Raw genomic sequence first — 12,464 nt, 5'->3', positions numbered from 1 at the left:
TTTTTTAACCCCCACGATACTAAACTGGACTTCTAAAATCGATTGCCCGTCTCTGAAAACTTCCGTGTGCTAATTTTGATCTCAATAAAATGCATAATAGCGTTAATAACATCAAAATCATCAAAACAGTATTTGTGTTGTATAGACGGCTTCTTTTGTCGATCCCTGACCTCAGATTTGATACTGGAAATAATAATAATACTAATTATAATACTAATAATTTTTTAAAGAAATATTTTTAAAAAGTTAGTCTTTTTTTTTCAACTATAGATTTTTGTGATCTGAAAACAAAATATTCTTGGATAAATCTAAATCTAAATTTAAAAAAAGACAAAATATTCAGAGCTTCAAATTTTAAACTATAACTGCTCTTGAAAATTTATAAACGTTTCACTAATTTTTATTATAAACTAGCTGATCCCGTACGAACTTCGTTTCGCTTTAAATCATTGGTACGTCAAAATGAGTTTAGAAAATGAATTCGAAACATTCTTTCGACAATTTTGGGGAAAAAATTCAACAGTGTTTAAAGTCGCTACTGTTACTATTACTTGAAATTCAAATTAAACGGTTGATTGGCTTTTTATTAAAATTTATGTGAGAGTGTGTTCTTCTCGTTCGGTTGCAAAATCTAGACATTATGGCAGAAACATGTACTATTTGTTTATGTGCACGACTCTTTTGCTTGACCTTCACACTTAAATTGGTATCAATTAACTGCCTCCAACAAAATTATTGCACAAAACTTTTTCTGTCCCATGGCCCGGAATTCGATAATTGAAACCAATTTTTAGTTCCTCAAAACTCTCTTTTGCCATATTTTCTTTTCAATTTATCTGTAAAATAACGTCAGGAACTTGAAAACAGTGAACAGTGAATATAGACGCCCCTTTCGCCGACCCTTGACACGGAACATGCTACCTGGAGTCAATTGCTCATAGTTTATAATCCTCATCTGAACATTTTCATCTCAATCCGATGCATGATCACGACAATATCACGAAAACAGTGAGCAACTAACATGGACGGCCTTTTTTTGACCACGATTCAAAACTTGACTCCTGAAATCAATTATCTTTTCTGTTAACCTCCCATGGCTCAATTTTCATTACAATTCTATGCTCAATCAAGAGAATATCGTAAAATCAGTGAACAGATAAAAAACCCTTTTGCCGACCCCTGAGTCAAGATTTGAAACCTGAAAGCAAAAGAACGTCCCTCAAAACTCCTATGCGGAAATTTTCATCTCAATCCAATGTAGAATAACGTCAACATCGCAAAAACATTAAAGTTGGGTATGGACGACTCCTTCAGCCAACTTCTGACCCGCAATTCAAAATTTGAAATCGATTGCTGGTCCCTCAAAACACTCATGTGCTAATTTTCATCACAATACGATCTATAATAACGCCAATTTCGCAAAACCATTAATCAGTGGATATGGACGACCCCTTTGGCCGACCCCTGACCCTAAATTTGATAACTGTAATCGATTGCTTGTCTCTCAAAACACTCATGTGCAAATTTTCATCACAATCCGATGTATAATAACGCCAATATCGCAAAAACATTAATCAGTGGATATGGACGACCCCTTTGGCCGACCCCTGACCCTAAATTTGATAACTGTAACTGATTGTACGTCTCTCAAAACACTCATGTGCAAATTTTCATCACAATCCGTTGTATAATAACGCCAATATCGCCAAAACATTAATCAGTAAATATGGACGACCCCTTTGGCCGACACCTGACCCTTGATTTGATAACTGTAATCGATTGCTCGTCTCTCAAAACACTCCCGTGCAAATTTTCATCACAATCCAATGTAAAATAAAGCCAATATCGCAAAAACATTAATCATTGGATATGGACGACCCCTTTTGCCGACCCTTAACCCTAAATTTGATAACTGGAATCGATTGCTCGTCCCTCAAAACACTCATGTGCAAGTTTTCATCACAAACCGATGTATAATAACGCCAATATCGCAAAAACATTATTCGGTGAATATGGACGACCCCTTTGGCCGACACCTGACCCTTGATTTGATAACTGTAATCGATTGCTCGTCTCTCAAAACACTCATGTGCAAATTTTCATTACAATTCGACGGAAAATAACGTCAATAACGTGAAAACAATATTTGTCTTGTATGGACGACCCCCTTCACTACATTTTCGATACAGTTCGAACCATCCATAATTAACTGTATCGAAAAATGTAGTGCCTTCTCTATTGGGTACTACTTCTTCAATACAGTTAATTGGTGTGGGACAAAGAATTTAGTATGTGGTCAAGCTTCTATTTCAAATGCTCTTCGCTCTTTTCACCACCTTAGAATTTTCTTCTGATCTTCTATCCGTCTTTCATTTCAACTCTTTAACCCTCACCGATAAAGCCGCAAATTCATTTCATAAAACAAATTCACGGTGATTTCTCCTCTTAATAATAAAAATAATTCGGCTATAAAAATCAATTACAAAACATCGTTCCGATAATCGAAAATAGTTAGGCCAAGATTTCTGACCGTTGACCGTATGCGACAACTCAATCCAGTTGGAACATCCGCACAAAACGAAAATAAGAAATCTACCTAGCCATCGATGGAACGATATCGCACAATAGAAGACTTAACAGAGCAACCACATGCTAAATTTTTTGTCCGTTCGGCACATGTGCACACTCACATGGCGGTCGAACCATCCATAATTAACTGTATCGAAAAATGTAGTGCCTTCTCTATTGGGTACTACTTCTTCAATACAGTTAATTGGTGTGGGACAAAGAATTTAGTATGTGGTCAAGCTTCTATTTCAAATGCTCTTCGCTCTTTTCACCACCTTAGAATTTTCTTCTGATCTTCTATCCGTCTTTCATTTCAACTCTTTAACCCTCACCGATAAAGCCGCAAATTCATTTCATAAAACAAATTCACGGTGATTTCTCCTCTTAATAATAAAAATAATTCGGCTATAAAAATCAATTACAAAACATCGTTCCGATAATCGAAAATAGTTAGGCCAAGATTTCTGACCGTTGACCGTATGCGACAACTCAATCCAGTTGGAACATCCGCACAAAACGAAAATAAGAAATCTACCTAGCCATCGATGGAACGATATCGCACAATAGAAGACTTAACAGAGCAACCACATGCTAAATTTTTTGTCCGTTCGGCACATGTGCACACTCACATGGCGGTCGAACCATCCATAATTAACTGTATCGAAAAATGTAGTGCCTTCTCTATTGGGTACTACTTCTTCAATACAGTTAATTGGTGTGGGACAAAGAATTTAGTATGTGGTCAAGCTTCTATTTCAAATGCTCTTCGCTCTTTTCACCACCTTAGAATTTTCTTCTGATCTTCTATCCGTCTTTCATTTCAACTCTTTAACCCTCACCGATAAAGCCGCAAATTCATTTCATAAAACAAATTCACGGTGATTTCTCCTCTTAATTATTTAAAACTTTTATTTTGATTTGTTTTGAATCGTACCAGTAAAATTTATTAATTTTTTGAATTTGTGGGATGGTTATGAGTGTAAAAATAGTTAAAGAAATCAATTTTCTTATATATTATGAGTTTTTGGTATTGTTATTATTTTTAGCTAAATTACAATTTCAATCCCCCTGGAAGTGTCCTTAGCACGGCCTGCTGGTTTTGTTAGTTTTTTTGGGTTACACTTAAAAGCATAAATTCTGGATTGCAAAGCTTTAAAGTTATGATTTCTTGATCTCTAATTCAATTTATTAAAACTTTGCAGTTTTTTTAAGATTCAACATCAAAATTATTCGATTTTTACTCAAATTGTCCAAAACCATTTGCAGGAACCTATGGAAAAATTTTATAGCCGTGAATACTGCTAAAAACAGTTTAAATTTTTTTCATATTCAGTCTGCAATTTTCATAAATAAAAGTTTGAATTTTCTTTTTTAATTTTATTTGAGACTTATTAAACATTAAATTTTCATTCAAATATTTGCTTATAAAATACTATATCAAGAAATCAAACTATGCATTATACTTTTTATTCTATTTCACTGAATTAACAGTACAGTAAATTTTTTGTTGTTAAAATCGAATTTTGTCAAAATCGAACAGTTTTCACCCCACCTTTTTTACCTTATAACTTAAAAAAAAACTATAATTATTATCATCAACGTAATTTGTATTCAATTTTCGATAATTTTGAGTCAGTTTTTATTTTTATATCATGTTTCAGATGCATTTACTATTTTACTTGTTTTGTTTATATTTTTTTTGTCATATTTGCTATTTTTGTCATTCTTCATCATTTTTAGCTATTTTTTGTAATTTTAGTCTTTGTCTTTTTGTCTTGTCCGGTTTTTTATTTAGTTTCTGATGCATTTACTACTTTCTTTGATTTGTTAATATTTTTTTTATTATATTTGCTGTTTTTGTCATTCTACATTATTTTTAACTATTTTTTGTCATTTTCAGTACTTTCTTGAGTACTGTCTTTTTTAAGTACTTTATTTTTTAAATTTTGTTTTTGTTGTTGTATATGGTAGTAGGGGGCGTAAAATCATATTTATGGTGTTTGTATAAATTATATTGGTTCTATTATATCGAAAACTACAAGGTAATGTTGTTTCTGAAAACCGTTTCCAAATTCGAATGTTGTCAAAAACGAACGGGGTCTGTATTTGTTTCGGGAACAAAAGTTGCAAATTTAATTGGCAATGAATTTAGTTTACCAAAATTCAAATATGCGTTTTATTATTATGCGTTTTAAATTTAAGAATTTGTCCTGGAAATTTCAAAAATATTTTCTTAAGAATTGAAGTAATTTATTTTGATGGAATTTGGTCAAAAATCGACTTTTTGGGAATTCGATTTTTGATCAAGACTTTCAGCTTTTTGAAAGTCGATTTTTGGGTAATAATGTTATTTCGAGATAACACCAGATTTTGATGTTTAAGGCTTTTAAAGTCATTTGGCATCAAAACTAAAGTTTTGATTTTTTCGTTTCTCTTTTGGTGATTTTTGAGGGTCAAAAAATCCGAAACTTTGAGCGCTTTGAGGCACTCCTAAATCAAGACCGATTGAGCCAAAATTTTGCACAGGTCAGTTTTTTTGGCCAATCTTGCATATGGTCTGTTTGCGAAATTCGACACGACTCATTTGGCTGCCACCGTAAGGTGTATAGAACATAAAAAAACATGCAACATATTCAAATGATGAGATGCCAAAACAAAAATAGCGACTAGAAAAATAAAAAGAATAAATGGAGTTTCCGCGATTTCAGTCACGAAAAAATCTTAAAACGAAACATCGGATGAAGAAATAAAATTCGTTTTAAGATTTTTTCTTGACTGAAATCGCCGAAAATCAATTTATACAGTCGATAGATTTTTCTATGAAAAATAACAAGTTTCAAATTAATGGTTTACTAAAAACGAGCCCAAAAAAAACTGACCTGTATCAAATTTCATCTCAATTTCATAGTTGATTAATTTGAAGTTACCTCAAAGCGCTCAATTTGTTGATTATTTTACCCTCGAAAATCACGAAGAAAGAGTAAAAAGAAGAATATGTTCTTACTAAAGATACATAAATCCTCAATATCGAGGTTTACATCGAAATTTAACAATCTCGAGCCTACGAAAGGATTACTAAACTCCCCAGAAAACCGTTTCGATCATACTGGTAAGTTTGACAGTTGTTTTTTCTGTCCTGGAGTCGTCTTGTAACTCTAAGCTGTTGAAAATACAGAACAAAAATGTCCCGACCACAGAATAAAAGATTGAGTGTGTACGATTTAACGAGAAGAAGTCGAATTGTTTGATACTGTTTTGAGTGTTGAAAAGTTTAAGAACTAATTTTTATCCATTTGACCATTTTTTTCTTCATTTTTTCCATATCTGTCATTTTCTATTTATATCATTCTTGTTTAAACTCTGTGTGATTGGTTATAGAAATTAAGTTTTTATTCTTTTTTGGGTTGTTTAAGGACAAACCAAGTGGAAAATTGAATCTAAGATCATGCATTTATTTGGTATCAAAATCAAATTTCGATTTTCCGGATTTCCTATGCCTCCCCCACCTTCCGCGGTTTTTGAAATAATAAAGTCGATTTTTGACACAATAAAATTTTTCAAAATTACACCAGATTTAGACGTTTTCAGCACTTTTAAGGCATTTGGCTTCGAAATTCAAATTTTGATTTTTCTGATTGCCTTTGTACCCCCCTTTGGTGATTTATTAGGGTAAAAAACTTTGTTTTATTAACAGTGATATGGATTTCATGAGGTTTGGAACGAGTTGTGATTCATTTTGCAAAACAATTCTTCAACATCCTGTATAAATCCACTGGATTTAAGAAAAAGTCGACTTAGAAAATCGACTTGCTGCTTAAGATTTGTTTCGATACGATAGATCTCGGCGTTTTATGAATTTTTCAGTTATTTGATAAAAAAAAATGATTTCTACAATTTGTTCTCATTGTCTCTTGAGTAATTTTTGTGGGCCAACAAATTGAAAATTTTAGTGCTTTGAGGCAAAACTCAATTTTTGAAGTTTGTCGTGACCATTTATGTCTCACCTTTATGTACATTTATATATTTATACATGTACATTAGGGTTGCCACAAAAATTGTCATATAGAATTTCGACAACCAACCATATACATTTTGATGGATTGCCCAAAAATCTCATCTGTGCGAAATTTCAACTCTATCATACCTTAATTTATGGCTGCTTCAAAGCTGTCAGAGTTTCTGATTCTTTTTATCTTCTTAAACCGCAAATAACATGGAATCAGGATTGTATTTTTTGATGCAAATTAACTGCAAAAAATGCATGAAACGCCGAAATTTTGCGTTATTTCAGAAAAATTTTTGGCCGTAAATTGAAATATTCAGAAAACGTTGTTTTGGTGAGGAATTGGTGCTATGGGAGCCCCTTTTATCGTCGTAGGAGTGGTCTTTTTATGCAGGTCATGGAGTTGCTGAGAAAAAAAAACATGTGTACCAAATTTAATAGAAATCACGTGGAAAACGATCGATTTGTTTCATATTTTAAGGCGAGGTGGGAGGGGATTGTAACTTTTCAGAAACAATTTCCTGCCGGAAAAACCCCGTTTTACCAACTTTCACGACAGACAAACTAACCAAGATACGAAAAAACATCTGCATATGGGAAAACACGCCAGCTAATTTCCAACGTATAATGGCTCCTACTCAACATGCAAAGAAAACAAGATTGGACAAGAAAAATCAAATTGAATAATTCAATTTTGAAATCTTCATAACTTTTAATTGACTCACCTTAGAGGTTTTAGGTCTACAGCAAAGTTGTTTTTTGAGTCTTCAGCTAGATGCAGAGAGTTTACAAACATGGTGGACTTTCTATCATATCCGATTTAAACTGACTTCAGACGGCATTTTAAACGATCTTTTCACTATGCAGTTGCAATTGCGATTCGCAACACTCTTATAAACGATTTAAGTTATCATTTCTGATAAGATTTCATGTTTGCTGGTACTTTTTTTTTGCCCGAATCTAACCAACTATTGAAACAGCCAGGATTACATATTTCAATAGTGACAGTTTTTTATTATTTTCAATTTTAATTATTTTTAAAAACATAGGGGAAATAAGAGCATAACAATCACCTTAAGAAGGACGCTTATTTAACCATATAAAACAGCTTTAATATGTGACTTACACCAATAGGCCAAATCGTTAAGCTGTAGCTCTATAATTCAGTTGACTTCAATCGAGTTTAATTCGCTGCTAGATTCTACGGAGGAAGATGCTCATCGTGCCCCGATCAATAGTGCTCTGTTCACCCCGAGACAACAAGTTAAAGTAAAAACGCGTTTTAAAATTGATTGTAGTGAAAAATCAGAAATTTAATTATGGTGAAAATTGAGGAACAATGTGCACATCATGTTCAGTGCGTACATTATAGTTCAAGATGATTTATGAATTGAATTGGAATTTAACGATCATAAGAGCTTATTTTCCGGTACTCGAAACTATTATATTTTCGACACTTGAGATCCAAGATGTTTTTATTTTTAATTTCTTTTTTGCTGAAAATGGATGCTATAGGAACTGTTCCTCGTGGAAATTTATTTGAGAAAATACGGTTTTCCCAGTTCGCCCCGGGTGCTCATATTGCCCTTATTTTTCCTACCTAAGTATTAAAAGAGTTTTAATCTGCATTTCACACAAGAAAAATCCCTATTAAAAAAAATTGAAAAAGTTTGCCAAACGATTTTGTAACTAAATCCAGCCCTGGCTTCGTCGCAAAAATGATGGATACCTGACCAGCAGTTTGTTCCTCTTCAGCAGTAAAACCTGTTTTCGTGCGGAGACATACACGAAAAGTGCATGTTTCTATAAATAAACCGCGAATCCAAGTGCATTCAGACGAGTGCCGGTTTCGGAACGACTCTTTCTCACCAAGTCTCCAGAAAAAAACAGCCAAAAGCGAAATAAAGAGAGAAAAAATCGTTAGGCCACCTTTCAGGCTGCATAAAAACAAATTGATCAAGGAAATCAACTCTCCTCGGTGAGAGGTATGATTATGCTGATAACGATCATGAACAGTTTGATTTTGAAAAAGGGTATGTTTTGCTCAACCACTGATTTGATTTGATTATATAACACGATTCAGTTGATAACGGTTGAAGATGTGTTAGTTGGTTTTTTGATCAAAACAGGTAGGATTCGACAATCAAGAAATTGTTAATTCAACAAAACTATATTTTTAGAATAACCATAAAAATTGATGGATGAACGTGAAATATTGTTAGAATGATTTCAAACTAACTTGAAGAACACAAAAAAAAAAGTTGTGATTTAAGCCTTTACCTTCGTTTTAATGTAGCGGGTTATCCGGTGGATTTTTGACTTTGACATTGTTGTTGTGTAGAGAGCTTGTAGTTTCAAACAAATTTGTTGTAGTCGTCCCAGATACGGGTTGGTTGTTGTTGTTGATGTTACGAATGTTAATTGTAAATTGTCCCACGATCTCAAAATAGCATTTCTTCTTTCACTTGGCCTCAAGTGAAAAGGCGAAAAGGAAATTCAAACGATCACGTTCGTCGTTTGATGACTGTGGGTGTTTGTTGCAACTTATTGCAACGAATTCTTCTTAAGTTTTTTGTTGAAGAATTGTTGAATATCACAGACTTTTTGTCATGCACTGGATCACTAACTAAGTAAATTTTACTTTTATTTGTAGCGTAAAATTGCTTGTTGTGGTTCACTTTACTTTACTTTGTCGATTAGTAGATTTGAAGTTGATATTGGCAATAGGTGGGATGCCAAAGCCGAAGAGAGAAATAGTTGATCAAAACAGAATTCACAAAAATAACACGTTAAGAGAGTAATCCCAAACTTTTGAGGAATGATTTTTAGCCGAAGAATGTATCACACGCACACAATCACAAAAGCGATCAAGCTTAGAAAAAGGCTAGGAAAGAAAATGTTCCACAAAGTTGACCCTGTAATAACAGGGACAAACTCGTTTAGTTCTGGGTTAGTGCCAATCCGAAAGAAGAATCAAGAAAAATAAACTTTCAAAACAGTTACATTCTCCGGGTTATCCACACTTTTCCAGCGATTCCACATGACCATTCCCGGGAAACTGCCTCCAGAGAAATCGGCAAAATCACTAAACGATCACTAATTTGGACACTAGAAACTACTGGACAATGATCTTCGACGACAATGTCACACTGCCACTGACTGATGATGAACCCCTTCAAGTGAACCGAATCACAAACCGGGAATCCTCACAAACTTTTCACAACTACACGAACACGGTCCGAAAAAAAAAGAGCCAAAATAGGGTCCACTTTCCTTCCGTGTGTGTCTTACGAAATTTTGGTTTTTGTTGTTGCCCGGATCGGTCCCGATCGGTAGGCGAAAATTTACGATCAGCCGCCGCGCCGGATCAAACCAACGAAAGGAAGACGAGATCGGATAAACGAAGAGAATACGAGAACCCGAAAACGATGATCCCTGCCGCGCGCAAACTCTGCCTGCCACTCTCTTTTAAGAAGATTGGTTGGTTGTTGTTGGCTTCGTCGCGTTTCGCGATCGAATGATTGGATGGATCGGAATTGGACGCACTCGGACGTGGTCAAAGCCCGGCAAGTAAGCAAGTCGCCTCACGTAAATGGTATAAGGCAGTTTAGTGAATTGCGCGAAGAATGGTTCGCTGCATATGAACGAGCCGGGGTTGCGATCATCTACATACCTGCTCTAGGTACTACATCACATACGATTGTTGGCGGACGCGTTCGTGCCTTGAAAGATCAGGAACTTTGCACAGTGGGATAAAAAAAACATGAAAATTGCAAAAATTCTAAAAGATAAAAATCGGAGAGAGTAACTAATGATTTGTTTTGGGTTCGTAAAAGAGTAATGAAAGTAAGCTCTCAAACACTTACAACCCGAAGACGAACATAAGATGTTTTTTTTTTAGCAGAGCCGATCGAACCCGAAGTCCGAACAATACCTTCCGTATTGCTCAATTAGGGACGAATCAATCAATCAATGCGAGCGCGACTTTGCAGCAATCACGCAAACTGACGTCAAATGAATAGATTCAAATTAATCGAATAAGCTTTCGATCGGCCACTTAAAAATGACCACACCCGCTGCAATGTTCGGTGTTTGTTATTGGTTTTTGCAAAATAACGGCACTATCACGTAACATTAGGAAGTTTTGTATGGATACCAAAAGTATTCCACCCAAATGGATCATTGTGAAACTGCCGCCAATATCTGATCCATCGGAGTTAATTTAAATTCTTAACCATGACTAATAATTCGCTCGGTTTATTGACACAGATGGCGAAGAGCTGCTTCCAGCTGCCGTAAATAATAGAGAGAAAGAAAAAAACTTCGGCAAACAGTTAAACAGTAAGAACGTCAAAGTAGTATGAAGCGAATAAAAACAAACATTCTGCTGATGATAAGCAACATGTGTGCATTTATAGGCGATCGATCGATTCCCATTGGAGGATTACTGCTACAAGTATTAAATAATAACTAAAACAACAATTGCGAATCGTTGTTGAGTGATAGCAGGCAATCGTCATCTTCCCGGTCAATTGAAAGGTTATCATCGACCGGTCCGGGAGGAGAATGATCGAGCGAAATGGCCAGTTCAACCTTTCGTGGACCATAAATATTACCACCACCACGATCGAGACGATGACTATTGGACAAGATAACGATACCTCCTATGGTTCAACCAACAGAAGTAGCATTAGCAGCATCATTGTAAGGTATCAGGGAATAAACCACTGACACAGTTCAACCGAAACGACACGAAAACACAGTGTGGTGTGATGTTGGATTTTTTTTTCGATTTTGTTTTGGTTATTATTTTCTTCAGAAAATTGATTATATTATAAACAAAACAAAAAACTCGTATTGAATTCACTTTACAGGTCATGGGAATCTTTCTGACAAATGCAAATAAAAGTATGTTTGCATGTAGATAGTTAGATAATCAACCACGGGTGCACGGATTCACCCCAGTTTTGCCAACGTGCTAGTTTTCATTCTTTAGGTTTTTGTTCTACAAATCTCGAATCCATCTCATAAAATCCCGTCAACTTTTCTCTCAAATGGCCAGGATTCGACCAGACCGAACTGAACGCCATCAGCACTTTAAAAATGTACTTCATAAGAATGTGAAGTTTAGCTCAGAGCAAACATTTTTTTAACAAATTTAAGGAAAAATTTAAGTTGACATTTTAACTCTGTTTTTTTTTTGTTTTTTTATGAAAAAAAAAAACAAAAAAAAAACAGAAAAAGACAAAAAAAAACAAAAAAAACAAAAAAAAACAGCTGAGAGCGAAAATGGCAACTAAAATTTTTCGCTTAAATTTGTAAAAAAATAAGATAAATTTAACCATGTTGTCAAAAAGATAAGCGAATTATTCAATACTTTTCGTTTCTTTCTCGTTTTAATTCGTGATTGTAGGAAAAAGTCCAGTAAGACGAACACCCAAGGTAGAATTGAAATAGAAAAACCTATATTGCTTTTCTCATAACAGTTTTCGTGCAGATTAGCAGTTTAAGTTGATTGCTATCGCATTAACCATTGGAACAAGTAAATTTCCTCCATCAAGACTGTTTTTATAGTAATTTTAAACATGCTTGCAAACTACACTTTTCAAAAATGATCGGGTAAAACGGACACTGCGTGGAAAAGGGACATTTTCCCCGAAAAATTGCTGTAAAAATAAATATTTTTGTGAGTTAAGTATTTGAAAACGTTCTTAAACCAAAATGAAAAAAAAAACTGACGACCGCCAAGGTCTTTTGCAGGCATATAAAGGAACAACCCACATCTTGAAATACCTCTGGAGAAACTTATGTGTCCGTTTAACCCTACATTTAGGTGTCTAGCTTATCCGCCGAAGCAACTTTTTTTCAATAAGTTTGATGCTCAAGCCCTTTG

At 34.6% G+C, this 12,464-nt stretch overlaps 1 protein-coding gene across 23 annotated transcripts in view; it reads right to left on the bottom strand.

Annotated features, from left to right (window-relative positions):
- Positions 1-12,464, bottom strand: part of LOC129751152 (TLD domain-containing protein 2) — a 637,530-nt gene that overhangs the window by 39,360 nt on the left and 585,706 nt on the right. The window contains exon 1 of one of the 23 annotated variants that reach the window (XM_055746498.1): positions 9,575-10,089. The exons of 21 other annotated variants lie outside the window; for them this stretch is intronic. In XM_055746498.1, coding sequence (XP_055602473.1) covers positions 9,575-9,619 — 45 coding nt within the window. In that variant the 5' untranslated portion in view covers positions 9,620-10,089. One more of the 23 variants, XM_055746496.1, reaches the window with a different exon arrangement.

The sequence above is a fragment of the Uranotaenia lowii genome, chromosome 3 (assembly GCF_029784155.1).
Source record: "Uranotaenia lowii strain MFRU-FL chromosome 3, ASM2978415v1, whole genome shotgun sequence".
Lineage (NCBI taxonomy): Eukaryota > Metazoa > Arthropoda > Insecta > Diptera > Culicidae > Uranotaenia > Uranotaenia lowii.
This window is presented reverse-complemented; position numbering and strand designations above follow the sequence as displayed.